Genomic DNA, 26,553 nt, shown 5'->3' on the forward strand with positions numbered 1-26,553 from the left:
CGTCGCATTTGCCCTTGCTTCGTATCTAATTTCTGATATCTTTTTTTCTTTTTTTGATTGTTGTCTTGGTACAGAAACTAAGACAAAAAAGGGGGCGTGTTGTACCAAGCCCAAAGCTGACGGATGACATGGCACAACAGGTGGAAGATCTCACGTGGGAAGTTTTCTGAAGTTCCGAGGTGGATTTCCAAGAGGAATGAATATCAGGGTTAGGGTCTGGCACTGCTGCCCTGCGCTAACACCTTTTGGGGTTTAATGTCAACAGATTGCCGGCCGCGTGCTTTCGAGAGCGCATCGCGCACCTTCATGGCCAGCGAAGCTCTCGAACAGAAGACAGCCACCAACCCTTTTGCAAAACACGACGGGACAAATTCGATTTTTTTTTTTTTTTTTTTTACCAGAGATATCAGAATCTTAACAATTACTCAAGGCCGCAAAAATGGGCCGCGCCAAATCCCCAACCAAAGCGTCACCCCAATCGCTCACCCACCGCGCCAACCACGCCCTCACCCAACTCCAATCCCTCGTTCCCTCGGCCTCCTCAGCCTCGGACGAAGAATCCCCCATAACCATCATCCGCCTCTCCGCCCCGATACTCTCGTCCGCTTCTTCGTCCGAGTCCCCGTCAGCAGCCCGCACCTCCGACATCTCCAACACCTCCCTCCCCCCCTCGGGCCCAACCCCCTCCTCCCTCGAAGCCGACCTCCTCCACTACAAAGAACTCTTCTCCAAACTCCGCTTCTCCTACGTCGAGCAGGTCACCAAAGAAAAGTTCATCCGCGCCATCGTCGGCGACCCGCCCTTGATCGTCACGCCCCAGGAAAACGCCGAGCTGGAAGACAGCAACAAGGTTGCCAAGGCGGAGCTGAAGGCTCTCAAGAATGAGGTGGCGGACATGGTCAAGGATCTGGAGGCGAGGGGGCGGGAGCTGGCAAAACGTTACGAGAGGGTCAAGACGGAGACTGTTCGGCTAGGGGAGCTGCCGGGACGAGTGGAGAGGTTGGAAAGGGAAATTGCGAGGTTGAAGGAGGAGCAGCAGGTTGGGGAGGGATCGAGGGCAGAGCTGAATTTGCCGCTGGCGAAGACGCTGCAGCTTGTGGGCGAGAAAAAGAGGCAGATGCAGGAGTTGGATAGGCAGTTGGAGCAGCTGAGGAATCAGGCTCCACGGAAGAGGAAGGAGGTGGAGCGGTTGCAAGGAGAGGTGGCCGGGCTGGAGCAGAAGAGGGGGAATGCGATGGCGGCGGCGAAAGAAGCGAAGAGAAGGAGGGAGGATAAGGGGGCCAGGAACGGGGTTGATGAGCTGGAGGCAAGGGGACGGTGGTATAGGGGGAGCGAGGCTGTTTTGAGGGAATTGCTGGGGATTCAGGGGTGAGTCGCGACATAAGAAGGCGATGGCTTGGAGTCTTGGGAGTTTTGAAATTGGGATACGGGTTAGACACAAGGTTGGGATTTGTGTCGTGGGCGCTAATGGTACATATATATCTGGCAAAAGCAGTCGTCTTGAGCATTCCACTCTGGGATATTGTAGAAAAAACATCATCAATTGTGTATTTTTCCCGGTCTTGAGCCTCAGGTCGTTGTAGTAAATATTGCAGGGCTGTTCGCGAGAACTGGATTGGCAGGTATGCTTGAGGACTGCAGGCTTCAAGACCCAGGCGAACGTTGAATCTCAAGATAAAGCTCGCGGCTAAAGTCTAGGCATCATTCAGCGCTGGTGTGCTCTCTCGACGTCTCCTACCAGTTTCGAGAGAGGCATCCGGATAAAGTGAGCGGTTTGAGAGGGGCATCGTCACCACAAAATAGTTGACACACAGGTAGGTTGCTGAACCATGCCTTTCAGGTTGAAGGATAAACACTGGGCTATTAAAGATAGTTGATATGCCTTTAAAATGGTGAATAGGACTTTAAATATAGCAACAAAGCCTCTGAATAAAGATATTTAGAACGCCTGATAATCTATCTACCTTTGAGGCATGGTTCATTTTTTTAAAAAATAAATATGGATTTCCTTCACTTTTCTGTTCCACTTATTTTGTTATTTTGTGGTGAGAGTGAGGGGGCTATGAGCACCTCAGAGGTCGGTTCCCTCCAATCAGTCAATCCACGTTATCCATCTGGTCACACTCAAGACATCAACGTCCAAGTCTCATTTGAAGTTGTTTCAACTTGCCAACATCCTCATTTTACTTTGAATTCACCTTCCCGACATAATTCTGACTTTGGCAAGACCATTGCTGTTCAAGTTAAAAGACCAAAAATGTCTCAGCTCTGGTCTTCACCCAAATCCCCTGCCACCGCTGGCCCAGTCCGCCGGTTCGGTCAGATCATCAAGCTTAAACCCGAGCACGTTGCCAAGTACAAGGAGATCCACGCTGCCGTTTGGCCTGGTGTGTTGGAGCAGATCAAGGCTAGCAATATCAGAGATTGTAATCTATTCCTCGGTCTGTTCTACACACGAGCAACCGAGATCTAATCAAACCACAGACAGCATCTTCCACGATCCAGACAGCGGAATCCTTTTCGCCAGCTTCAAGTACATTGGCACCGACTATGATGCGGACATGAAGAGAATGAGGGAGAACCCAAAGGTGAGGGAGTGGTGGAAGTTGACGGACAGCCTCCAGGAGTCTCTTGTACCGGGGGCGAAGAGCAGTTCAGACGGGGAACCGGCTTGGTGGAAAGGAGTTGAGGAGGTGTTTTACACTCCTTGAGAGGGCCCGTGTTGCTGAGGATTAGCTGTGAGATATCAGCTGTCACCACATTTCTGAAAAATCAAAATCCTCGCCGCTCTGATGATTTTCTTGATGATGCATGTGTCAGTTTGCCTGGCTGGCTGCCCAATGTCGATATTCAAAGCCTACCACTTACCTAAAAGCTTCTATTCTCTCGGCCCAGACAGTTGGGGGTCAGCCGTTTCACAACTATTTCGACTTGCCAAAGAAATTGCTGAGGAAGTTGCCCCCGCCACCACCCCGATTGCCGTGTCTACGTGCCTCGGTCCTCATCCACTCCTCCAGAAACTGACGGTTGGCCATCTTCCTGGCATCCGTAACCTTGGTCTCGACTTGAGCCTCCTGGGCGTCGAAACTGAGAAGAGTCGGGAGGGCACTGATCATGTAGGTCATCCCCAAACCCGCGCTCATGACATCTGGCGCGTCGTACTCGACTTCGCAGTAGCCCACCCCGCCCTCAGCCTCACCGACACCGGACTCGACGAGCTCCCGGATGAGGGGTTCTACGACTTTGCATGTTGGGCAGTACGAGGCTGTCCACATCGTCAAGAGAGGCGTCCGGGATGATGCCGACAGGAGTTGGTAGGTGTGAAACTGGTCCGGGTTACGAACACTACATGATTCGAGCGAACGAAACAGACTGTCAAAAGATACTCCCCCAAAGCGGTAAGGCCACTGCTCCATCGGCACCGTTGGGACATGTGGGGGAGATGCATGAGGTTACTCACGAGGCATAAACCTGGTTCTTCGCACCCACCTTGGGCGATGTCGAGAAGTGAACGCGTGATACGGACAGCGGCTCTTCTATGCATGCGATGACGGTCTTGTAAGACGTGGCCCGAGGGGAAAGCCGCCCAGCAAGGGTCGGTCGAAGAAGAAGGGTGTGCATCCTGCTCGCTGGGGCTCCTCAATGATGAGAGACCGGAGACGGGTATCATGTAGATAGCGACAAAACTGACCAAGTTTGTCAGAATCCGTGGTTTTCATGTCTGAGCTTGACTCGCATATCGGAGCTATCAAAGAAACCGATGAGCTCATGGGACAGCTATCAGCCCCCATGCCCAACGACAGGGATCATCATTGGCCCGCAGCCCAACTTCTCGGCACTGGGGCGGGTGAGGCGGGGGGTGGCTGCTGCGCTCACAGCGCCTTGTGTGCACCACCAGATGAAGCTGGCGTCATGCTGCATGAGAGACCTTGTCCAATGTTTTGCCATGGACCGGCAACGACCACCGCTCATTGCCCGTTGCGGTCCACTGGTCAGACCATACGAGAGTCGCGTGCCGACCGACGCTTCAAGTTTTTTGGCTCTCTTTGTTGCCATCTTCTGACAACCATGAGCTAGCGTCCTATTATCGACCCTGCGGGGGACATTCGAGGTCGCAGGAGACTCTGCTGTTAGCGGGGGTCGGTGGAGTATCCGGGGAATCTCAAGGGACCAACCCCCCGCCAAGTACCACAACACACTCCACCACCTTTCAGAGGGACCTTGGGTGACCGTAAAGATGGAGACGTCCCGGGCCATCAACAGGTGCTGATCCTTCGGGCCTCCCGTGCCATTCGTAGAGTGTCAGCAGCTGCTCTTTAGAGGTGTGTCCAACTGGCAACCCAGTGGCCTATTCCCTGATTTCAACCTCTCTGCTCAACAAGCCTCTCGGTGAGGATCCGGACACAGCTGAGGACACGTCGAGAACGACGAGACTTCACTGGTCGGCCAAGAGGGCCCGAGAGGTTCTCTCTCTCTCTCTCTCTCTTGATAACCAAGGGTTCTTGTCGAGCACCACCTTGGCCGTATCTTGGCACACAATCCATGTCATGATGAACCGAATCCGTAGCGGTGCAGCCTTCTTGAAGCAGTTCGCCGGCTCCACACATCTGACGCTGGGCACGGCGCGTTGTGTCTGTATATATCGACGTCGGCGTTTCCTGTCCGGCGTCAGTTGATCTCCAGATCTCTCATTCTTCAAACTTGCAAGGTCAGACCAACGACAAGCGGTCCCACTCTCCCCGCAAAGCTGCAGGCATCAAAGCCTTGCTGCTGGAAGGCGCTGCACCTCCTACCCTCCCGCCGCCTGCCCGTCTTGGAGATCAACGCGACTTGGAGGGAAGCCCTTGTTTCTGCGCTGTCTCTCGCTTATCAACAGACGCCGTCTAATACCTCCTCCAGCTTTAGAAGACCAACTTCCTCTCTGAACCTCTTAGCCTCTCTCCCCTTTTTTTTATTATTTTTTTTTAAACTTTCTATCCTAAAGACCACCTAAGCAGCTCACCTGGCACGGCATATCCTTCACCTCTTTAGACCTAGACGCTTGGGATGGCAAGCAGCTTGGGCGAATCACCGCAGCGGCGAAAATGGTTTTCGCGCAATTCATCCAATGGGGAGGGTTCCGTTGAAAAAAAGGGCCCAAGAAGATGGACGATGGGAATCCTGGAAGACAAGGAGACGATCGAGGTTCCAGGTATGTCCCTTACAACGGCTTTCAAGCAAGTCTGGTTGCTAACACCGCTCCTAGGCTCCGTTCTCTTGCTGGCCCCTGATCACAACGAGCCGCTCGGCTTGAGGAACGCACCCGCAAGAACATCTCATTCCTCTATTCCTGTCGGTGTCCTTCGCCAGGTCACCGAACCACCGCCTCCGGCCGAGGACCCCAAGAAGAAGACCAAGGATGGGAAAATCATCTTAGATCCTCAGCCTGATGATTCGGCCAACGATCCTCTGAACTGGCCGGTATGGCGAAGAGACTCTTCGCTTCTCTCTCTCGGGCTCTACTGCCTCGTTGGTGGAGGCATGACGCCCATCCTGGCCGCCGGGTTCACCGACGTTGCCAGCGATTATGGGGTAGATGTTCACACCGTCTCCCTCACGACAGGTCTGTACATGATGGGTATGGGTCTGGGCTCCGTTGTGTTCTCTCCAACTGCCATCTTGTGGGGAAAGCGGCCAGTCTACCTGTTCAGTTCCGTCCTGTTCCTTTTGACTTCGGTTTGGTGTGCCTTGTCACCAAACTTCGCCTCGTTGGTGGTTGCCCGTATCCTCCAGGGTGTCTCCGTCAGCCCTGTCGAATGTCTTCCTTCCGCCACCATTGCCGAAATCTTCTTCCTTCACGAGCGCGCATTCCGCATCGGTATCTACACTCTGTTGTTGCTCGGTGGGAAGAATCTGGTTCCTTTGGTCAGCGCTGCCATTATTCAAAAGTTGGGATGGCGATGGGTATTTTGGTAAGTCCATCAGCATGCGTGTCCTTCGAGTGCGGGACTGACGCCTTGTTCTAGGATCGTTGCCATCATCGTCGGGTTCTGCTCGGTCCTCTTGTTTCTTTTTGTCCCCGAATCTTTCTGGGACCGTGCTCCGCATCGCAGAAAGAAGTCCAGACCAAACTTCTTCCGCCGCTTCTCCTCGAGACACGATGTGGCTCACCCGGGGGCTCATGCCACCCCGGCTGACACGCCTGCTCCGCAATCACCAATCACGGAAGCTGTGCCTTCACCCGAGCCTCCGAAAGCCGCGACCAGGGCGCAGGTCGGTTTCGCTCCGGAGCCCGAGTACCTAGATTCTGAGCCCCGCGAGAGAGCATCGCAAGACATCCAACGACCCTCAACTGCCCAAGCCCCTCCTGCGGCTTCAGAGTCGGAAAAGCCGGTCTCCGACGGCCCAGCCTCGAGAACTCCTCACGACACCGATAGTGAGTCGCTTTCGAGCTCTCGGTCCGGGCGAGAGGCGTACACGACCGTCTTGCGCGGCGCACCCCCGAAATCTTTTGTTCAGCAGCTCAAACCCTTCAATGGCCGCCTCAACAAGGACAAGTGGCACAAGGCTGCCGTCCGGCCTCTGATTCTTCTGTCGTATCCTGCCGTGTTGTGGTCATCAATCGTGTACGCGTGCTCGGTCGGATGGCTTATCGTGATATCAGAATCTATGGCCGTGATATACCGAGAGGAAGTCTACGACTTTGACGCCCTTCAGACCGGTCTCGTCTACATCTCTCCCTTTATCGGTGGTGTCCTCGGAACTGCCGTGGCAGGCAGAGTCTCGGATGTCATTGTGAAGGCGATGGCGAGACGCAATGGTGGACTTTACGAACCCGAGTTCAGACTCATCATGGCTCTCCCCGTGGCCATCACCACGGTTATCGGCCTGATGGGTTTCGGCTGGTCGGCCGAGGTGAGAGATCACTGGATGGTGCCGACGGCATTCTTTGGCATAATTTCCTTTGGGTGCTGTTTGGGATCAACAACCAGCATCACCTTCTGCGTCGACAGCTACAGACAGTATGCCGGCGAGGCCCTTGTCACGCTCAACTTTTGCAAGAACATCTTCCATGGTCTTGTTTTCAGTTTGTTCGTCACCGGCTGGCTGAGCTCGGACGGACCCAAGAAGGTGTACATTTGGATTGGTGTCATTCAGCTTATCCTGCTGCTGTTCACCATCCCGATGTATATCTATGGCAAGCGGGCGCGCATGTGGACGGTGCGGAAGAACTTTATGGAGAGGTTCTAGGAGAGCATCGAGTGGAGAAAGCAGGAGAGGCTTCATGTCAACTTTCAAAAGGTTGGACACAGGAAATCGGAGTGAGACTTTTTTTTGTTTTTTTTGTTGTTTTTTTTTTGGCGTTTTTTTAAAGACTTTCGTTTTATGACCGCATGGTTTAGTGTTACTGCATTGCATTTGCATGGCCGGTTTTTTTCTTTTTTTTTTTCTTTCTTATGGACTGGGCTGGGATTTGATGACTTTTTTAAACGGTCTGTGTTCTGGATATGATATATGATACCAACATGGCTTTAGCACTCGTTAGAAATACATTGATATGATATATGTTGTACACTTATAGTCATACTATCTTTGAAGATCGTGTTGTGGTGTTGTAGGTTATCAAGGTCCCTTCTCCACTTTCATGCCCCTCTCCCCCCAACTTTTACCATCTCTTCAAACCCTCCAACATTTTTTTTTGGGTCTTTAAACGCTCCATCAAACCCGCCATCACCAGTCACCACCATATCAACCACGGCAATGTCGACCACAACCCCCCACCTTTTGGAACCCTACCTCTCCCTGCCCCGGGAAACCTCCCTCATTGTTCTCAGCTCCATCCTCGGCGCATCGACAAACTGGCTGCTGGCGCGGTACATCCACTCCTACCTCAAAACCCCCAGCGTCGAAGGCGAGCCAGAAGTCGCCGTATTGCTGGCGTCCTTCCTCCGAGACTACTCCTTCTTCCAGCAGACCCTCTCCAAGCTCTCGATCGACCTCGACTCCGAAGTCCGAAAGGGCAGGTTCGCGTTTGTGGATGGGTTGACGAGCTTGTTTCTCCCGTCCCAGCGGTCCGGGGGGAGGTTGCAGGACGGGGATGATCTCCGGGCGGTTCAGAGACAGATCGGAGATGCCCTGGCGGGGTTGGATGCGGGGAGGAAGAGAAGGGTGGTGCTGGTGCTGGACCAGCCGGATTTCTTGGTTGCGAGTACTAGTGCTGGCGGTGGGGAAGGGGCGGGGATCGCGGTGAGGGATGTCATCTTGGATCTAAGAGAGGTTTGTCTTCCCTTCCCACCGCCCCCGTCCCCCGACCCTCGTGGCCATTGGCAAGGGAAAAAAAAGAGTTTGTGGATGGGGCTGACAGACAATGAACAGAAAGTCCACAGCTGCGTCGTTACCGTGTCAGCCGACGACCCTCTCGTTCACCCTCCTGTCGCTCCCACACCCCTCGAGACGAACCACTCCTGGTTTGTGCTGTCACTGCTTCACGAGGCGGACATGCTGTGCGCCCTGAGGCTGCTGGACACTGGTACAGCAAAGGATGTCAGTGGGGTGGTGAGGATCACCAGTTCGAGGGATGGCGAGACGGAGGACAGAGAGTATCTTTACAAGGTTGGGGGGCATGGCGGTGCCAAGGTCTTCGAGAGGGGGCAGTAGATGTCACGATATGGCAAGTAAATGGATGAGATGCTCATGGCATGACAAGTCATAGGATGATATGGTCCAGAAAGGCATAGCAAGCACGCACACATATGACGCAAGCGAATGATGCCCAATTTTTGACAGCAAAACCGCCGCCCAAGTAGCTGAGAGCACAGCGTTCCAAGAGACAGCCGGACGCATGGAATATGGCACGAGAAGCCCAATTCCAATCATCAATCATGGACAGCACCAGAGGACATCATAAGCCAGCACCAAAGAGGTAAACACAGAAATACCGATTTTGAACCCCTTTGCGCCTGACTCTTGGGAGCGTCTGCTGGGCTGTCCTAGTAATAACAAAGAAACACCTTCACGCCTTTCATAAAACCGTCTGCCCTTGATGCTGTTTCATCACTTTTTTTGTGCTTGACTCTCGTGCCCATGGATAAACTGGTCTGGATGGTAGTTGGTTCGTCGCGAGTGCATTCGCGATTTTTGTGTGTTCTGTGGTTTATGACCCCAATTTGCCCGCCGAGATGCATACCATTTGTGATGACTGAAAGCAGCAAAGCATAAAAAACCGCGAGCATGGTTTCCCCGTCCGGAATAAATTTGTGAATCCCAGCGCCCGTTTACACCGCTCGCCAAAAACGACCCGTCCCGTCATCCATGTTCCAGCCCATCAATGCCCGAAAACGACCTGCTTACTCGGAAGCGGTGTTGGGACCCCGCGAGCCCTTGGGGACACCAGTCTGGAAGCCGTTCTTGAACTTTCTGGAGACGGTGCTGAGGTATCTCATGCGGCCGGTGCCGGTGACCTTTCTGCGCTTAGCCTTCTCGGACCAGTTGTCTGTAATACCGCGAACGTCAGCAAGCCGTTCCCTTTTCATGTCGTCTCGAGTGTTGTTGGCAACCTACACTTGCGGGTCTTAGCAGCGGGGTAGCCGCACGAAGCGCAGGTGTGCTTCTGGTTGTGCATGGAACGGCGACTGTTGAACACCAATGTCAATATCTATTCGTCATCCTCCTCTCGTTCCTCCCCGTCGGCAATCGAATCGTTCTCTCGTCCGGCTCGTCGATGAAGGGCTCGCGAGGACTTACCCGCAGCGTCTGCAGATCCCGTGGGTCTTGTTGTGGCTATTGATGAGAGTCAGCAATGAATTCCGCCTCACTCCATATCCCAATGTCGAAACATACCGCTTGCCAAAGCTGGAGGTACCCTTCGCTGTTATCGAGTCAGCATAACCGTGACCAATCCCGTACGCAATTTGTAGATGCAAAATTTCGGCCACGGATGAGCCATCAAGGCGTCGAGGACATCGGCATCTCGAGTCGAGGATGCATTTCGATATTTCGGGGATGGGTATGGTGTGCTCAGGTATTGCAACGGAGGGGTGGGAACGTACTCATTTTGGCGGTGGATCTAGAAAAATTGTCGAGTTAGAATTGAAAATGGGGAGAAAGCTACTTCTTGGTCGATTAAACGTACCTGCGTCGTCGTCGACAAGAGGGAGCTTTGTGATGGGTTGCAGAATCTCTCGCGGTTCCGGGGTCGCGAAATTTTGGGAATCTGTGTGGCCAAGCGTTTTCCTGGTTAGGGCTGCGGGGGCCACCAGAACAGCCACACGTGGCTAGTGCGAAAACCACACGGCGCAGTTCCAGTCCGCCAAGATATCTTCGCAGCACGGCCCCATATTATTTCTGGGCTAACTGATAAGATAAGCGTCACTCGGTCTGGGTGGAATCAGGGGCAGCAATCATCACAAGTAAATGGAAGATTGTATTCTATGGATGATGAGTATTGGCTAACACTACGAAAAATTCCTTTTAAATCCCCCCCCCTTTTTTTTTGTTTTCTTAGAGCTTGAGTTTGCTGAACTCGGCGAGTGTCCGCTCGTAGTTCTCCTTGGCCGCCTGTGCATCGGCAAGCTTCTTCTTCTCAGCTGTTACGACAACATCACTGACCTTTTCGAAACCCTCACGGTTGATCAGCTCCTCCTGCTTGGTAATTGCGACGGTGGTCTTTTGAAGCTTGGTGGTGATCTTCTTGATCTCGGCTGCAATATCTGTGATTTGGTCGCTGACCTGGAGAAGAACAACAATCTCGGCGTTCACGACACTAACAGCGCAGCCCTTGGGGGTGGCGGACTCCTCGATAACCTCGGTGGAAGCAATGCTCCTGCCGGAGAGGGTCTTGATGGCGTTGAGCTGCGCGCTCACCTTCTCCAAGGCGGCAGGAGTAGAAGCCACGATGAAGGCACGGCCATCACGAATGTTGTATTCAGCAGCCAACGATCTGATACCGCTAGCGCACTTGAGACCAAGCTCGTAGTCTGCACTCTCAGCAGGGAACTCGAGAGCCTGGTCAGCCTCGGGATACGGCGCCAGGAGGATGGAAGGAGTCTCATCTCCAGCCTTCCGTGGCAGACGCTGCCAGAGCTCCTCGGTGATGAAGGGAAGCATAGGGTGCAGTAGACGCAGGCACGTATCAAGAACAAAATAGAGGACTTGGCGGACAGAGTTGGCTTGGGCAGGGTCCGCATCTGGGCCCAGCATGCCCTTGCTGTTCTCAACGAAGATGTCGCAGAAGTCATCACTGTGTTTGGTTAGAGGCTCTGTCTGAACTTTGACCCAAGGGAAACCGTTGACTTACTAGAAGAGCGAGTACACGAGCCTGGTGGCAGTGGAGAATTGCCTGTTCGTGAGAGCCTCGTTGATGCCCTTGACGGCCGCGTTGGTACGGTGAACAATCCAGCGCTCTGGGACCGACAGAGCCGCGAGGTCAAGCTGGGCATCAGGCTTGAAGGAATCGCCAAGGTTGCCCAACACGTACTTGGAAGCTTGCCAAACCTTGTTGCAGAATCTGCGGTAGGCCGCCATGACGCGGATGTCGAAGTTGATGTCGCCACCACCGGTGGTGTACGAGAGAAGCGTGAAACGCAGAGCATCAGCGCCGCACTCTGGGATGCCGCCAGGGAACGATTGCTTCTGGTACTTGGTGGCACGCTCAACCTCGTCAGACCTGAGGTTACCTGTCAAGAGCTTCGCATGAAGGTCCTCGAGCTTGATACCGTTGATGATGTCCAACGGGTCAATGACATTACCCAAACTCTTGCTCATCTTCCGCCCTTCGGCGTCGCGGATCAACGAGTGGCAGTACACCTCAGTGAAGGGAACCTTGCCCGTCAACTTCAGGGAGAGCATGATCATTCTGGCAATCCAGAAGAACAGAATATCCCAGCCGGATTCGAGCAGCTCGGTGGGGAAGAACTTCTTGAAATCATCCTTCTCCGTGTTGGGCCAGCCCAAGATAGCCATGGGCCACAAGCCGGAGCTGAACCAGGTGTCGAGGCAGTCAGGGTCTTGCTCGAGGGTGTAGTTCTTGCCGGGGAACAGCTCGGCAGCCTTCTCGGCGGCCTTGGCCTTGGCCTCTTCGGCATTTCTGCCAACAACCCAGGTGGCCTTGTCTGTTTCCTCGCTGTCCTCGCCTTCAAGGACAATACGGTACGCCGGGATACGGTGGCCCCACCACAACTGTCTGGAAATGCACCAGTCGGTGATGTTGTTGAGCCATTGGAAGTAGCTCTTGCGGGCACTCTCCGGGCTGATCTTGATCTCACCACTCTCAACGACTCTCATGGCATCCTTGGCCATGTCCTCCATCTTCACCCACCACTGAGGCGCCATGCGAGGCTCGATAACATCCCCACTGCGCTCGCAAATGGGGATAACCATGGCGTTGGGCTCCTTCTTGACGAACAAGCCAAGCTTAGCCAACTCCTCGACAACCGTGTAACGGGCGTTGAATCTCTTCTGGCCCTGGAACATAGCTCCGTTCTCGTTGATCAAGCCGTCTTCGGTAAGGACGTTGATGAACTCAAGCTTGTGGGCGACGCCGAGCTTGTAATCGTTGAAGTCGTGCGCGGGGGTGAGCTTGACAGCACCAGTGCCGAATTCTGGGTCAACGTAGGAATCCTCGACTATGGGCATCAACCTCCGGGTGAAGGGATGACGAGCGTGCTTTCCGACAAGGTGTGCGTAGCGGGCATCACCGGGGCTGACAGCGATACCGCTATCGCCCAACATTGTCTCGGGACGTGTGGTGGCAACAGTGATGAACTCGTCTGACCCCTCAATTGGGTACTTAAAGTATGTGAGGACACCGAACTCAACCTTTCTGTCATAGCCCGGCACGTCAATCATGGTGCGCCCGGTGATATCCTTGTTGACGACCTCCAAGGTGCTGAGGGCGGTACGAAGGTGAGTGGACCAGTTAACCAAGCGGTTGGACCTGTAGATGAGACCCTCATCGTGAAGAGTGACAAACGCCTCCATAACGGCGGCAGTCAGGTTCTCGTCCATGGTGAAGGCCTCGCGGCTCCAGTCCATGGAGCCACCCATGAGTCTCTGGGCATTGTTGATGCGCTCATGGTATTCCCCCTTCCACTCCCACACGCGCTTTGTGAACTCCTCGCGGCCTAGATCGTGGCGCGTCTTCTTCTCTCTCTTGTACAGCATCTTTTCGACAACGGACTGAGTGGCGATACCGGCGTGATCGCAACCCGGGACCCAGAGTGTGCTGAGGCCCTTCATCCGGTTCCATCGAATAAGTGTATCTTGGAGAGAGTTGGCGAGAGCATGGCCGCAGTGAAGCGCACCAGTGACGTTCGGGGGCGGCAGGGCAATGACGAATTTGCCAGCATCAGGGGTCCGGGGCTCTTGAGGCTTGAAGTAGCCGCTCTTCTCCCACCATGAATACCATGACGACTCGACGGCCTTGGGGTTATATGCTGAGAAGTGCGGGTGATCGAAGGGCTGGATCTTCTTCTTCTCGCCAGCTGGGGTCTCGTCCTTGTAGGGGGGAAGGACAGGAGTCTCGGCCTTCTTCGCCTTGGGCTTCGGGGCTTCGGCAGGCTTGTCACCGGCTTGTTGCTGTTGCTTCAGCTTGGCGGCAGCTTGCTTCGCAGCGAATTTGGCAGCCTTTTCGGCTTTGGCCTTCTCCTTGGCCTCTTTGGGCATGTCAGAATATGATCAAGGAAACGACAATGGCGGCGCTCGGCGGATCTAGACTCACCATTTTTCTTTGGCGCAGGCGCATCGGGAGCGGCGGCCGGTGTGGTCGCCGGCGCGGGGGCTTTAGCAGCTTCGTCGGCCATTTTGGATAGTCGGTACGCTGAGGAGTGATAGATTCGAGGTTCTGGACGGAAAGAAGCCAAGGATGCTTTAAGCAGCGAGTTCCGTGTCGAACTAACCAGTCGCCACGACGAGCTCAGCATCCAGGCTCAGCGGGGGGGTCAATTGAGTATTAAGAGGGGCGGCAGCGTGACTCTTAACGAGGGGCCTTTCATGCTGGCTGCAGGCTCTTTTTCCATATGCAAAAAAAGGTGGGGTTCCGGCGAGGATTCAACGTCGAGTCAGTTGCGACCTGAACCATACCGTACAGAACCCTAACCCGTGGGTAGCTTGCTTCTCTGTTGCTTTCTGCCACTACTACCCCGCGCGACCTTGGCCCCAACTTTGTCTCCCAACACACAAGGCTGGCCGTCGAGTGATTCTGGAACAAATTGTAACATGGACCCCTTTTTTTTTCCCCAACATGACCTCCTCAAGCGAAGTTCGAAATGCCCAAGCATTCAAGCTTCTCCTACCACAAGTTGAGAATCCCGTCCACCTGTGTGACTCCTTACTGATAAGTGCATAGCACAGCCCGTTGCTCCACCCCGGATTACTCAAGCAATGAGTATTCTTGCTGACTCTTTTGTGTGGCTTGTAGATTGCACCCAACACAGAACTGTTGGAGATATGTAAAAATTCGAGAATCAGAGGCACGTGCCGTCAAAAAGGCGACTATCGAGGAAGGAATGCGGGGAATGCTTGCAAGACAGGTCGCCCCACGTACAATTCAGCAGCTGTTCCCGGTCCTATCCGCTGCGAGGGAGTCCACTTGACCCACGCCACTTTCCAGCTCTCCCTTACCAAGACTGGCCGCTACACTGTAACTCTAATGCTCTTATCGCTCATTGATTGATTATCTCGTCATCTCCAACAACATCAACCCGTGCTCAGCCTTCACCCCCTTTCCCGCCCACCTCGGTCGCCTTGCCTTTTCCTCCTTAACGTGCTCCCTTGACGCCAGTGTTATTTCCCAGGGCTACAGCGGATGACTACCTAGGCGCGCCACGACGCGACGGCTCAAGCCCGCCCGACCCAACGTCCCAACTGCAGCTTGTTTCTGAGCCCTACGCAAGTCCTGGTCAAGAGCAGGCCGGACGCCTCCTTGCGGCCGCTTGCGCTGTGATAATCTACGATGCGACCTCCACGGATCGCGATACTGGTTCTTTTCTTCTCCGCGTCGCTCTTCCTCGTGTGCAGGGCCATCAGTTCCCTCCGCCATCCCAACGCCGCCCCCGCCGTGACACCATTGACGACCCGGAAATCGTCATTCCGGAGCTTCTTCTCCTTCACTGCGCCGTTATCGCTCTTCCCTCCCAATGCTGCTATAAGCCTGTTCGATGATAATAGTACCTTCTTTGCTGCGCGACCGGCTGCCTTTGGGCCCATCCTCCCTGCCGACGGCCTGAGCGGGCAACTATGGATAGGAAGTGGATTTGCTGAAGATCATCTCCAAGAGGGCGAGGTTGGGGGCGAGCTCGGCTGCAGCGATCTCCCGGGCTGGGAGGATGGGAGACCTAAGCTGTCGATCCAAACCACTGTACATGGGTCCGCAGCCTCAAAGTCAGGGCCCGCTGCACTGAACACCAAAAGTACAAAGCGTGATCCTTTGGGCGCAGGGATTCCAGCGGACGGAAAATCTTCGGAAAGGCGTCACGATGGGACCGACGACTACCTTCACCAGGAACTTGACCAGACTCGCAGCCCCTACAGCGAAGGCTCGGTGGTCTCAGCGTCAAGTCATGCCGATATCCAATCCATGCAGGAGACGGCAGAAATTACGGGCAAGATCACATTGCTGAGCAGAGGTGGTTGTGGGTTCCTGGAGAAGGTCAAGTGGGCGCAGCGCCGCGGTGCGATCGGGGTGATTGTTGGAGATAATGTGAAAGGGGGTCCGTTGATCCAGATGTTTGCGAGGGGCAATGTCGATAATGTCACAATCCCCTCGATTTTCACATCGCAAACGACCGCCATGCTACTGTCATCACTCGCGCAACCAGGCAGTTTCATCGAAGATATTCTGGACGAGAACGGAAACCCGATCTTGAAAGTACAGCACTCCAGCAAGCCTGGGGTCAATAAACCAACCAAAGCGGCCAATACAGGTGCGGGCCATAGACCCAAATCTGGCCCTCACGCCCAGGGGGTCAAAACTGCGTCGTTCCAGGATGCCTCGGCCCCTGCGGTCAAGAAGTCACGCTCGACACGCAGGAGCTGGATCTCCCGTCTGTTCTTCTGGGGGGATAGTGGAAGCAAAGGGTCAGAGCAGAGCCGGCCGCCAAGCAGTGGTCGTCTGAACTGGGTCGCAGCTGACGAGTGGAGCGACGAAAGCATCAGACTCCTCCAACCAAGTGCGGATAAGGGTAACAAGAATGGAGCGGGTGGTCGTGCGTCCTCTGAGGAGGACAAGTCGCCGGGTGATGGTTTTCAGATAGGTGTACAAGACTGGCGTGACCCCGATCTTGTTAGGTCTTCCGAGGAGGACGAGGAAGATCGGCCGGCACCGGAAAACCAGTCCACCAACAAGGAGTCTAGTGGTTTGAGAGGTGGCAGTATCACGCCAGGTAGTGGCGAGTATGTCCCTGGAGACTCACATGGCCATCGTTCTGGAAAGTCTGGTTCTTCCTCGGAAAGCTCCAGTGGGCTTATTTATAAGCTCTTCGGGGACGACGCTAAAGAGCAATTTGCCACAGAGGAGAGCTCAAGACCGTCGCCGGAAAGCTTGGGGAACAAAGAGGATGGCAATGTGCGGGAAGGCTTATGGGTCACGATCACTCCTACCGGCAGTGCCAGTCCATTCTTCGACACCCTGTTGGTCCTGGTGATCAGCCCCTTGATTACCCTCACGGTTGTGTACACGCTTCTTATCTTGCGAGCTAAGTACAGAAGGCGGAGATGGAGAGCACCCAAGGCTGTGGTCGATCGGTTGCCGGTACGGACCTACCGCACAGTTGCGCCATCGCCCAGCCAATCATCCAGGACGCCGTCGCCCAACAGCTCCTCACCTACAACGCCCCTGTTGCAAGGAAATTCGAGATCGCGGCCGCGGTCTCGGACCACTACTGGCGTGCCTGAGCCTTCGGATCTTTTGAGGGCTGATAACGCTTTGCAGGCCGGGCGATCATCCTCACCAGACAACACCCGGGTGCATGGTGCCAGTCAATGGAAGAAGTACATGGGAAGACAGAGCGAATGTGTGATTTGTTTGGAGGAATACGTGGACGGCGTCAGTAAGGTCATGAGCTTGCCTTGTGGCCATGAGTTCCATGTGGACTGCATGTGAGTGGATCTAAAGTCAAAAACTAGACGACGTGAAAATTCACAAATTTGACGACGTGTTTACTGATTTTTGTCACAGCACACCATGGCTCACCACCAGACGGAGAACTTGCCCGATATGCAAAAATGATATCGTCAAGTCTCTAGCTCGTGGTTCGCCATCAAGCCCACACTACGAGCCGTATCATGACGACAGCGAGTACACTCGTCCTGAGTCTTCCAGCTTCGTGAACTCCAACCATGGATCGTATTCCTCCAACCGCTTGTCAGACGTGGAGGAAGGAAGAGAGGCTCTTGCGCACGTACAGAGAGAGATACATGAGGTGAGATGGTATGACTTCATGGCGCACCTACTAAGGGGCGAGCTCGGACAGGCATTTTTGAATCGGCACGAGAACCGGCGTTTTGCGGCCGACGACCGTGAAGAGAGCCGCCTGTAATACAGCATGGTGATAGTGGCATCCGTTGTTTTTTGAAGAGATTTCGCATTTTTGGCTGGCGCACTTGGGGTAGGAGGTCATTTTCATGGGCGTTGGGCAAGGGACCGAACACCTGGGATTGTTCAAAACCGTCACTCGCTCTTTTACATACACAACTTTGATACCTCTTTTCGTTTTTGACCTGATAAATTTTATCTTTACTCTGATACGTACTTGGAATGTACGAGGAGCCCAGGGAAGGGGGGGGGGGAGGGGGTTGGTGTTTTCATTGGAAGCGGCCAGTCACAGGATCCCATCAGACATGGCAGAGTAAACTCACTAGGATTATACCCCCACAAGGCTTAGACACTTGGATAGCTGTAGCTTTCATTTCACAAAGAACTTTTTCTCTTCACTTCTACTACATATCTCCTCTGGCCTCTTTCGATCTCCTGCGACATGGCTGGCGGCTGCTCAGGATGAATCTCGCTGTCCTATGAGAAGATAAAATACAGGGACAGCTAAGACGGCTGAGGCAATAATTCTTACGTTCAATGAACAAATATGAAGTGCACAAAAGAAGATGAAGATCATCATGTTTTGCATAATGTGCTGATGTGTATTCTCTCCCAGGTAGATAGTGAGTATGAAGTGGGCTTATCTTATCACAGCACACGCTCACCCACACTCCTTCCACAGCGCCCAACGCGTTCATTGCAACTTCTCACCTTCAACATCAGGTAAGTCAGCGAGCGCTTTCCATTTCTCCGAATTTTGACATGGAAATGAGCTAACAATGGAACAGAGAAGAATTCTGTCACTTCAAAACGTATCGAGAAGCTGGTGGTCCGTCGTCTTGTAGCAGACGGGAACAGATTGCATGGTCGAATCTCAAATCTCAGTTCACCCCGCCACAGCGCCCTCGCTCACTGAGAGGATCAGGGGCCGTGCACAGCACAGCACACAACATCAACGTCAACATCAACGTCAACGTCAACGTCAACATCAACATCAACATCAACGTCAACATCAACATCAACACCACCCGCGTCAACCAACCCCCACACCCCAAACCCCAAGCGTTCTGATCCTATCCAAAACAACAACAACAACCCCCCTCGAGGGGCACACCAGACCCATCATGGCCCGCTTCCTCACCCCGGCCAAAATCGGCCTCCTGGCCCTCATCGAGCTCTACGTCGAAGGCGCGGTCCCAAACGAAGGGATCATCCCAGTGATCAACTTCCTCGCCTCCAACCTCATCGACTGCGACCTCTCGACTGCCCAATCCCCCAACAACAACAGCAACAACAATAAGAATCTCACCCCTGCCGACCGCTGGAAAAAAGCCGAGTCCACCCTCCGGCTTGTAACCTCGATCAAAGATTTCGAGACGTTGCTCTCCCCGCTGGCGGCAGCGGATAAACTCCCCGGCCGTCGGCTCTGGGATCGGTTTTTGGAGAAGTTGTGGGGACTAGACAGTTTGCACAAGCTGCATGAGTTTTTTGCGGCGATACCGGGGTTATTGTGCAGGACGAAGGAGGAGCTGAGGAGGTTGGGGCTGGAGGACGAGGAGGGGGAGTTGGGGGGGAGGACGAGGTTGGGGAGGAATAGTCCCTTTGGGGCGTTTGTCAGGAGGGCACATGTCGAGTTTGTGAGGTTGAAGTTTGAGAGGGTGATGGAGTTGTGGAGGGTTTTTGTGAGGTATCGGCAGCCGACGGCGGGGTACTGGGCGAGGAGGCATCCGCAGCATGGGGGGAGGTTAAGTTTTGATCAGGTTTTGACGGAGGCAGAAGGGGAGTGGGGACAGAAGGAGACGGGGGAGCTGGCGGTAGTGGCGTATGGGAGGATGTTGTTGCCAGCGGTTGGGCTGTTGGCAAGGGGGGAGGGGGGGATGGAAGGGGGGGAGACGTTGCCGGTGAGCAGCGATGATGTGGAAGGATTATTGGAGTTTCAGATCGAGCAGATACAGAGTGAGTCTGTTTCTCTGGTGGGGGTGGAACGGGAGCATGACTGACACCATGTAGAGTATGGCAACAGGATACCGCCACAGATCAGAGACCGGTTCAGGAACTTCTTGAAGGGAAGTCATACAGTGCCGAGTTTATCGCACTACCTCAACTTCTCGGACGCCTGGCGGTCAGGGGACTTTCCAACATCTTTCGACTACCTTCATCGATATTTCGACTACACCATGCAGAACCGAGATCGACTATTCTATCAGTACGCCTTGATGAACCTCGCTATTGTTCAGTCCGACTTTGGCTGTCACAAGGAAGCCGTGGCAACCATGCTGGAGACAGTATCAACGGCTCGGGAGAACAGGGACACGACATGTCTCAACTTTGCTCTAAACTGGTTCTTCCACTTCGGCAGGGCACACCCCCATCTTGTCAGAGAACTCGAAAACAACAGCATGCTTGGCAGCGGAAAGGAGACCCTCGCCTTCCTCCGAGTCAAGGCCAAAGAAACAGGCATGTGGATCCTCTGGAGTTCGGCCCTCCAGAGCGAAGCCAAGCTCTGCCTGGCCAACGGCGAAAGTGTCGCCGTTGCCTTCGAGCACATGGTGCGATCCTCCCAACTGATCGTCGAGCGCAACATGAAGACCATGATGGGCGCCCAGATCTCGATGGCTATCGCCATGTGGGACCGCCTCGGGCTTTCCAGCATGGCCTCGATGGCATGCCAGGTCTTCCTCAGCTGCCACGCGAGAAACTCGGTCTTTGACGACGAGTTGAAGATCACCTGTCGTCTAGCCGGGCTTCTCGCCGGCAAGGGGAAATACGAAGAGGCGTTTGCCATGCTCGAGTCCCTTGATCAGAACTCGCTGCGGTCAGCGAGGCCAAATCAATACTGGCACCTCTACCGCGGCCTCTTGAAGCTTCGTCGGGACCTGCACAGGAACAACCTCCCTGCCGTCGACACCCTGCTGGCTCAGCTCCTCCAAACTGGCCCCGAGGACGCAGAACCGGACACCGTCTTCATCATCGACACCCTCCACATCGAGGCTCTGGTCCGCCGCAGGGACTTTGACGGCGCCTTTACCAAAATCGACAACATGATGGCCAACCTCGGAGAAAACAACCGCGACGTTGCCCTCCGCATTCGTCTCCTCATCGCCAAGGCCCACCTCTTTGACGAGATCAACCGCCCAGAAAAGGGCTTCACAATAGCGATGCGTGCCACCTCGATGGCCTGGCGGGCGCTGAACATCCCGCTTCTGTGGCAGGCCGTCGGCGCTCTGGCCAACGTTTTGAACTCACTGTCGGAGTTCTCGGCTGCGGCGCAGCTGTTGCTTTCGGTGCTGCCGAGGGTGCTGGAGACCGATGTCTCGTTCACAGCGGGGACGTTGTATAACCTCTTGGCGGACGCGAGGATGGGGCAGGCGGGGCAGTTTTTTTGTATGGCTGTTTCGGACGAGTCGACGGAGCTGGAGAGGCAGAGGGGGAGGAGGAGGCAGAGGGAGATGATGATGAGGGCGCATGCTGCGCTGGAGAGCGCGTACAAGTATTTCGAAAGGGTGGAGGAGGTGGAGAAGCAGGCGGAGGTGCTGGCTAAGATGGCGACGGTGATGAGGGGGTTGGGGGATGAGGGGGTGGGCGAGGGGTATGCGGCCAGGTATTTGAGTTTGAGGAGGGAGGTGGAGAGGGTCAATGGATAGACAGGGGATTGTATGTGAAAATACTGAGAGGGAAGCGAGGCATGTCAGATAAACAATGAAGAACGAAATGTATCATAGAGCTATGATCAGCCTAGACAGGGATATGCTAGTTTGGCCGTAAAAGCTCTATCCTTGAGCTCAAGCTCAAGCTCAAGCCTACTCCCCTCATTGAATTGACTCTGTGGTGTTGACTCACGGGCAGATATGTTTGTTTGGATGAACTGGCGGGAAACAGAGAAGGTCATGCATCCCTGAGACAGAGAAACTGATTTCTTGACTTGACACTATGAGTAGGAAACAATGCATGTACCGTGTTCAGCTTTGTCAGGGTATGCTCCCTCTTCTTCTTCTTCTTCTTCTTCAACTCCGCACTTCTATTGAATGGTCTGCCTTCGTCGTTCTCTACAATATACACCGGGGTTGACCTGTCCATATCTCCAGGTTGCGTCGAGGTCAAGAGCACATTTAGGCCTCCTTGTCCTTATTGTGGTAGTTGACCTTGTCGTTCCAGCTGCGAGGATGTCATGTTAGCATTACAGGCTTGACTGGATGCCGTCATTGTTTATGGGTATACATACAACAGGGTCTAGAGGTATATGTTAGTAAGTCTGGTCTGGAGAAAAAGGGGGGTCAAAGGGGGGGAGTAAAACATACCTTGTCACCATCGCCCCACTGGTAGTTGCGGGTGCGGATGTTCTGGTAGGGGTACTCGACACGCTCCTCAAGAGGGGGCATGTGAGACCAGTGCTCCCAATGCTCGTTCCAGAGGTTGTAAGCGTTGAGGGAAGCGAGGATGAGGGCGGGAGGGACGGTGCTGCGGGCGGTTGTGTGGTTAGCTCGGTGGTACGTCATGGCTGTTGTTTTGTTTCTCCTGATATTGTGATTTCATGCGTCCCCCAATCTCCAGCTCCCCGACCATCGCTCGCTCTGACTCCTCCTCGTCTTCCAGTTCGTTTCCACCAGTTGTTTCTGATATCCGGGAGCTGTTCCAACACCCTGAGGGCGACATGAAAACCACGCATTCGGCGGTGACAATAGAGGGGCTTCGGGAGAGTCATACTAGAGGGAGATCTTGCGCCAGAGCTCTGTTGAAACCTTGTTAGCTATCTTGGACCACCAATTGAGTTCCCGGGGGGTAGCCGAGGGTATCGCAGGAGGTACACTCACCAGTGGTGCCCTTGGCGTGCTCCTTGACATGACGGCGCTCACGGACGAAGGCGTTCTCGCCGGCGTGCTCGGTGCTGGCAAGGCGGCGCTGGGCCTGGGTGCGCAGCTGGGCGGCGAACCGCATAACCTGGCGCTGGGCAATCATGGTGAGTGGCTGGTGGGTTGGGTGCCGTTCAACGAAGGGGGGGGGGGGGTTCGTGGTGGTTTTGTCAAAGATGAAGCAATTGACCCGCTTCTCGTTGCTGTTGGCCTGGGGTGAGGTCACAGTCCAATCAGCTCATTTTCGGCTGCTCCTCGGGTTTGCGGCGGTGGTCCGTGCTTTTCGGAGCTCTCTCTCGCTGGGTGCCAAGACCAGTGACATAGTTTCCACTTTGACATCTGAAAGCAGATCATGTGACCTCGCGCGTCCCTGGCGGGAAGAGCGCCCGTCGCCACGCCACGCCACGCCACGCCACGCCAGCCACGACTTTCGGGTGGCAGACCATCTCCAACAGGTGTGAGTTGACGATTTCAAAGATACAGCGAGAGATGGGATGAACAGGTATCTTATCAATTAAAATTGCCTGTAAATCTCTTCATAGTGAAGGGAAAGCCCCTACCACCGCAGTCGTGCCCCCCCGAACTTCCTCTTTTGCTTCGCCTTGTTCAAGTTCGCCCCATCGACCGGTGAATGCAACATCTCTGATTCCCCCACTGGGTTGTATCTCTGGCGCCCGTTCTCTCCGTTCAAGTTCCCATTCGTTACACCAAATAACCTAGATCTTGGCGTTGGTGCATGCCAATCATCTGAGTGTCGAGATGCCACTTCGAATCACGTCATGGAATGGTAAGCTACCGTCTCTCCAATTCCACCAGTTTCTGGTTCGGTCTAACATCATATACATAGTCAATGGCATCAGGTTTGCACCCGCCTAGTTGAGCCTGCGTGTGGAGATCGCTTGTCTGACCAGCTCCAGAAATCCATTCGGGTATGAGCCATGGCGCGCGAACCGCACCTATCAGGTAGGAGCTGTGGTGCTGCTCTGGCAGAGGTTCAAAGAAACTGACGGACTGTAGGCAATGTTCGACACGCTGGAGGCAGACATTGTTGTCATGCAAGAGGCCAAGATCCAGCGCAAGGACCTGCAGGATGACATGGTCTTGATTCCAGGATGGGATGTCTACTTCAGCCTCCCCAAGCATAAGAAGGGTATTTCTTCCCTTCTTTGTGTCCTGTTTTGGCTTGGTTTCTGAATCTCTCTCAGGCTATTCTGGAGTTGCCATTTACACTCGTTCTTCCAAGTGCGCTCCCATCCGCGCCGAGGAAGGCATCACCGGCATCCTCTGCCCACCAAACTCCTCCACAACTTTCAGAGACCTTCCAGAAGACCAACAGATCGGAGGTTATCCGAGACCAGGACAGCTTTCCGGCGAAGTTGACGAAGCCACACTTGACTCTGAGGGCCGCTGTGTCATCCTCGAGTTTGCAGCTTTTGTTCTCGTAGGAGTCTACAGCCCAGCAACCCGAGACGAATCACGAGACGAGTTCCGCCATGCTTTCACTGAAGCCATGGACGTCAGAGTACGCAATCTCGTCGCGATGGGAAAGGAGGTGGTTCTTACCGGTGATCTCAACATCATTCGCTCAGAATTGGACACGGCCGGTCTGGTCGAACAATTACGAAAGGAAGAAGTGAGTCTTGATGACTTCTTCTCCAGTCCGTCCCGCCGCTTTCTCAACCAAATAGTATTTGGGGGACGTGTGGTTGGGACAAGAGACGAGGGCCGTGAGGAAGCTGTTCTATGGGACCTCTGCAGGGAATTCCATCCCACCCGTACCGGAATGTACACTTGCTGGGATACTCGGAAAAATTGCAGGCCGGGAAACTTTGGGAGCCGGATTGATTACGTTCTCTGCAGCTCTGGAATCAAGGACTGGTTCATCGACGCCAACATCCAGGAGGGTCTTCTCGGTTCTGACCACTGCCCAGTCTATGCTACCATGGGCGATACTGTCAATCACAACGGCACGACGGTTCCCATTACCGATGTCATGAACCCCACGGACATGTTCAAGGACGGCGAACGGCAACGAGAGTGGACCATCAAAGATGCCCTCCCAACTTCGGCAAAGCTGATACCAGAATTTAGCAACCGACGGAGTATCAAGGACATGTTCTTCAAGAAGCCTAGAGCGACGATCAAGCCAACGAGAGCAACAGCCATGCCTGGCAGTCAAGACCCACCTCCTCTCATCATTACCATCTCTACGGGCCCTGAGAAAGACTCTTGGGCCCACGGCGATCCGGCCTCCTCACAGCCATCGAGTCAAGCCACAGCACCCCCAAGCTCGGGCAGCACACTTGTGGCCTCTCCACAAAAGCCACCAGCGAAACGCCCAGCAGTCGCTTCCCCTGCTATAAGACCACAGAAGAAGGGAAAGGTCACACTTGCGAAAGAGCCGTCCAAGACTGGTGCGAGTGCCTCCCAGGGCACGCTGAAAAGCTTCTTCAAGCCCAAGACACCCGTTCCCAGCCCAAGCCAGGAGCCAACTGGCACGGACAACACAGCTTCGGCCACAGCAGACATTTCTACTGCTTCAGAGTTGCTACCAGCAGAATTACCCCCTGAAATCCCAAGTCCCAGCCAATCTTTGAAAGGGAGCGCCGAAAGCTCTGCCAAGAAAACGCCCCTGACGTCCGTCCCAACTGACGACAAGGTCTTTGATCCTATTGAGAACAAAGCCTCCTGGTCTAAGCTCCTTGGCAAGCGCGTCGTCCCAAAGTGTGAGCATGGCGAGGATTGCGTATCGAGGATAACGAAGAAGCCGGGGGTCAATTGTGGTGTGTTCCTCCCCCTCATCCCTTCTCTGCCCACTGCTTGTTCGTTTGTCTCTCTGATGTCTGAACTTTGCTCCCGTCATCGTCTATCATGTCTTTTCTGTGATGAAGCTGACCACGATGTTTGCCGCAACAGGCCGGTCCTTCTTCATGTGCGCCCGGCCCACGGGTCCATCTGGCAAGAAGGAGGACGGGACGACTGAATTCTGCTGCAAGACCTTCATCTGGAGCAGCGAGTGGAAGCCTAGCTCTGCGGCGTCGTTGTCTGGCTAGTGGTCTCAGAACAGTGGTGTTGATCTGCATTTTGCTACTCGACGGCTACTTGGGGATTTTGGAACGGGGAGTTTGGGCGTTGAATGATAGGAAAAAGGATGATGGGGATAATACATATTAGCATGTGGCATGGCATCTACCATGATCTGGCTATCTTTTGCGTCACGAGCACGTTGCTTTGGCTTGGGGAAGAAGACAGGCAGTGGGAAGAGAGGAGGAGTTGGCAGACTGAAGGGAAGTGCCAAAGAGGCTGTTGTCCTAGAACACGGGTAATCGAGCTACTTGCTTGATCCAGACGGTATCAGGCGCTGTCCATTTTGGCCGTCTAGCTTAGCCCCAATGACAACTCTTGGTTTGTGCATGCTCGGGTTTTCCGACATTGGATATGGCCTGCGAGGAAACGGCAGTTTGACAATGAAGAGTCAGTGTGAGGAGAATAGTTGTTTTCTGTGGTGATGATCTGTTCCGAAGGTTTTTTGGGGGGTGAGGGGGTGGGGTGCAGCGGCTTGATGGCCTCGTTGAGTCTTGATATTTATTACCACCACCCATCTTGGAGCAGGGGTTAGCTTCTTCGTCCATCACTGGCAACACCCACCAAGGTGGAAAAAAAAAGTGACGACTTCATGTGGCTCACATCAAATCACACGAAGCTCTGCAGAAAATGATATCTCGGGCGTAAATCAATATAACGTGAACTACATGGGGAAATTTATGATCTTGAACTATTTTCTTAGTCGTGGTGGTTGCCCTCACTGTTGACAAAACCGGTGGTTGGAGTTGGGGAAGAGAAGTTGCCTCTGAGGCTCAAGTCGTGTGATTTATCTCTGGGTGGTCTCAGGATGGGCTGGGGGATCTTGTGTTGATGATGGGCTTCACTCCGCCGCCGTCACTTCGGTCTCTGGGCTCTTCTCTGCTTCGTCATGCCCTCATTGGTGTCTCCATGCGGTACTGGTAAACTCTAACTGTCGAGGACATGGCAAGACAAAACAATGCATTCCTAACCACCAATGATCTCGACGGCCGACTTCGTGATGATCATATCTCAATGATGCCAAAGACTTTCTCGAGAACAATCACCTCTTCAAATCAAGACAAGCGATTCAAGATCACAAGCACGAGGAACCATCAGAAATCTGGGTAT

At 54.1% G+C, this 26,553-nt stretch overlaps 11 protein-coding genes across 11 annotated transcripts; 7 read left to right on the plus strand and 4 right to left on the minus strand.

The window, feature by feature from the left end:
* Nucleotides 1-439: 439 nt before the first annotated feature.
* On the plus strand, nucleotides 440-1,372 carry QC761_120480 (uncharacterized protein; the record flags this gene model as incomplete). Its single annotated transcript, XM_062875333.1, has 1 exon — nucleotides 440-1,372. The coding sequence occupies one exon, from the start codon at nucleotides 440-442 to the stop codon at nucleotides 1,370-1,372; it is 933 nt and encodes a 310-aa protein (XP_062738583.1).
* A 709-nt stretch (nucleotides 1,373-2,081) lies between these two features.
* QC761_120490 (uncharacterized protein) lies at nucleotides 2,082-2,788 on the plus strand. The gene is made up of 2 exons (XM_062875334.1): nucleotides 2,082-2,426; nucleotides 2,485-2,788. Exons 1-2 carry the CDS (start codon nucleotides 2,258-2,260, stop codon nucleotides 2,709-2,711), a joined length of 396 nt encoding a protein of 131 aa, XP_062738584.1. The 5' UTR covers nucleotides 2,082-2,257; the 3' UTR covers nucleotides 2,712-2,788.
* Nucleotides 2,176-3,834, minus strand: QC761_120500 (uncharacterized protein). The gene is made up of 2 exons (XM_062875335.1): nucleotides 3,461-3,834; nucleotides 2,176-3,345 (listed from the first exon to the last, which is right to left on the minus strand). Exons 1-2 carry the CDS (start codon nucleotides 3,619-3,621, stop codon nucleotides 2,922-2,924), a joined length of 585 nt encoding a protein of 194 aa, XP_062738585.1. The 5' UTR covers nucleotides 3,622-3,834; the 3' UTR covers nucleotides 2,176-2,921.
* A 151-nt stretch (nucleotides 3,835-3,985) lies between these two features.
* On the plus strand, nucleotides 3,986-7,230 carry QC761_120510 (uncharacterized protein; the record flags this gene model as incomplete). The annotated part of the gene is made up of 3 exons (XM_062875336.1): nucleotides 3,986-5,191; nucleotides 5,246-5,951; nucleotides 6,006-7,230. The coding sequence occupies exons 1-3, from the start codon at nucleotides 5,047-5,049 to the stop codon at nucleotides 7,228-7,230; spliced, it is 2,076 nt and encodes a 691-aa protein (XP_062738586.1). The 5' UTR covers nucleotides 3,986-5,046.
* Nucleotides 7,231-7,740: 510 nt separating this feature from the next.
* Nucleotides 7,741-9,462, plus strand: QC761_120520 (uncharacterized protein; the record flags this gene model as incomplete). The annotated part of the gene is made up of 2 exons (XM_062875337.1): nucleotides 7,741-8,256; nucleotides 8,356-9,462. The coding sequence occupies 2 exons, from the start codon at nucleotides 7,741-7,743 to the stop codon at nucleotides 8,635-8,637; spliced, it is 798 nt and encodes a 265-aa protein (XP_062738587.1). The 3' UTR covers nucleotides 8,638-9,462.
* RPL37B (60S ribosomal protein L37B) lies at nucleotides 8,927-10,220 on the minus strand. Its single transcript, XM_062875338.1, has 5 exons — nucleotides 10,029-10,220; nucleotides 9,820-9,847; nucleotides 9,724-9,759; nucleotides 9,541-9,611; nucleotides 8,927-9,472 (listed from the first exon to the last, which is right to left on the minus strand). The coding sequence occupies exons 1-5, from the start codon at nucleotides 10,030-10,032 to the stop codon at nucleotides 9,327-9,329; spliced, it is 285 nt and encodes a 94-aa protein (XP_062738588.1). The 5' UTR covers nucleotides 10,033-10,220; the 3' UTR covers nucleotides 8,927-9,326.
* Nucleotides 10,221-10,323: 103 nt separating this feature from the next.
* Nucleotides 10,324-14,031, minus strand: CYT20 (Valine--tRNA ligase, mitochondrial). Its single transcript, XM_062875339.1, has 3 exons — nucleotides 13,697-14,031; nucleotides 11,276-13,631; nucleotides 10,324-11,218 (listed from the first exon to the last, which is right to left on the minus strand). The coding sequence occupies exons 1-3, from the start codon at nucleotides 13,896-13,898 to the stop codon at nucleotides 10,480-10,482; spliced, it is 3,297 nt and encodes a 1,098-aa protein (XP_062738589.1). The 5' UTR covers nucleotides 13,899-14,031; the 3' UTR covers nucleotides 10,324-10,479.
* Nucleotides 14,032-14,147: 116 nt separating this feature from the next.
* On the plus strand, nucleotides 14,148-17,695 carry QC761_120550 (uncharacterized protein). The gene is made up of 3 exons (XM_062875340.1): nucleotides 14,148-14,297; nucleotides 14,396-17,073; nucleotides 17,153-17,695. The coding sequence occupies exons 2-3, from the start codon at nucleotides 14,930-14,932 to the stop codon at nucleotides 17,511-17,513; spliced, it is 2,505 nt and encodes an 834-aa protein (XP_062738590.1). The 5' UTR covers nucleotides 14,148-14,297; nucleotides 14,396-14,929; the 3' UTR covers nucleotides 17,514-17,695.
* Nucleotides 17,696-18,083: 388 nt separating this feature from the next.
* On the plus strand, nucleotides 18,084-21,271 carry apc5. The gene is made up of 3 exons (XM_062875341.1): nucleotides 18,084-18,232; nucleotides 18,298-19,465; nucleotides 19,520-21,271. Exons 2-3 carry the CDS (start codon nucleotides 18,373-18,375, stop codon nucleotides 21,151-21,153), a joined length of 2,727 nt encoding a protein of 908 aa, XP_062738591.1. The 5' UTR covers nucleotides 18,084-18,232; nucleotides 18,298-18,372; the 3' UTR covers nucleotides 21,154-21,271.
* A 347-nt stretch (nucleotides 21,272-21,618) lies between these two features.
* EAT5 (Cytochrome c oxidase subunit 13, mitochondrial) lies at nucleotides 21,619-22,573 on the minus strand (the record flags this gene model as incomplete). The annotated part of the gene is made up of 5 exons (XM_062875342.1): nucleotides 22,321-22,573; nucleotides 22,214-22,238; nucleotides 21,808-21,967; nucleotides 21,732-21,739; nucleotides 21,619-21,664 (listed from the first exon to the last, which is right to left on the minus strand). Exons 1-5 carry the CDS (start codon nucleotides 22,463-22,465, stop codon nucleotides 21,619-21,621), a joined length of 384 nt encoding a protein of 127 aa, XP_062738592.1. The 5' UTR covers nucleotides 22,466-22,573.
* A 158-nt stretch (nucleotides 22,574-22,731) lies between these two features.
* Nucleotides 22,732-25,845, plus strand: APN2 (DNA-(apurinic or apyrimidinic site) lyase 2). The gene is made up of 5 exons (XM_062875343.1): nucleotides 22,732-23,146; nucleotides 23,207-23,322; nucleotides 23,377-23,509; nucleotides 23,565-25,142; nucleotides 25,276-25,845. The coding sequence occupies exons 3-5, from the start codon at nucleotides 23,380-23,382 to the stop codon at nucleotides 25,410-25,412; spliced, it is 1,845 nt and encodes a 614-aa protein (XP_062738593.1). The 5' UTR covers nucleotides 22,732-23,146; nucleotides 23,207-23,322; nucleotides 23,377-23,379; the 3' UTR covers nucleotides 25,413-25,845.
* The last annotated feature ends 708 nt before the right edge of the window (nucleotides 25,846-26,553 follow it).

This window comes from Podospora bellae-mahoneyi, assembly GCF_035222275.1.
Source record: "Podospora bellae-mahoneyi strain CBS 112042 chromosome 1 map unlocalized CBS112042p_1, whole genome shotgun sequence".
Taxonomy (NCBI): domain Eukaryota; kingdom Fungi; phylum Ascomycota; class Sordariomycetes; order Sordariales; family Podosporaceae; genus Podospora; species Podospora bellae-mahoneyi.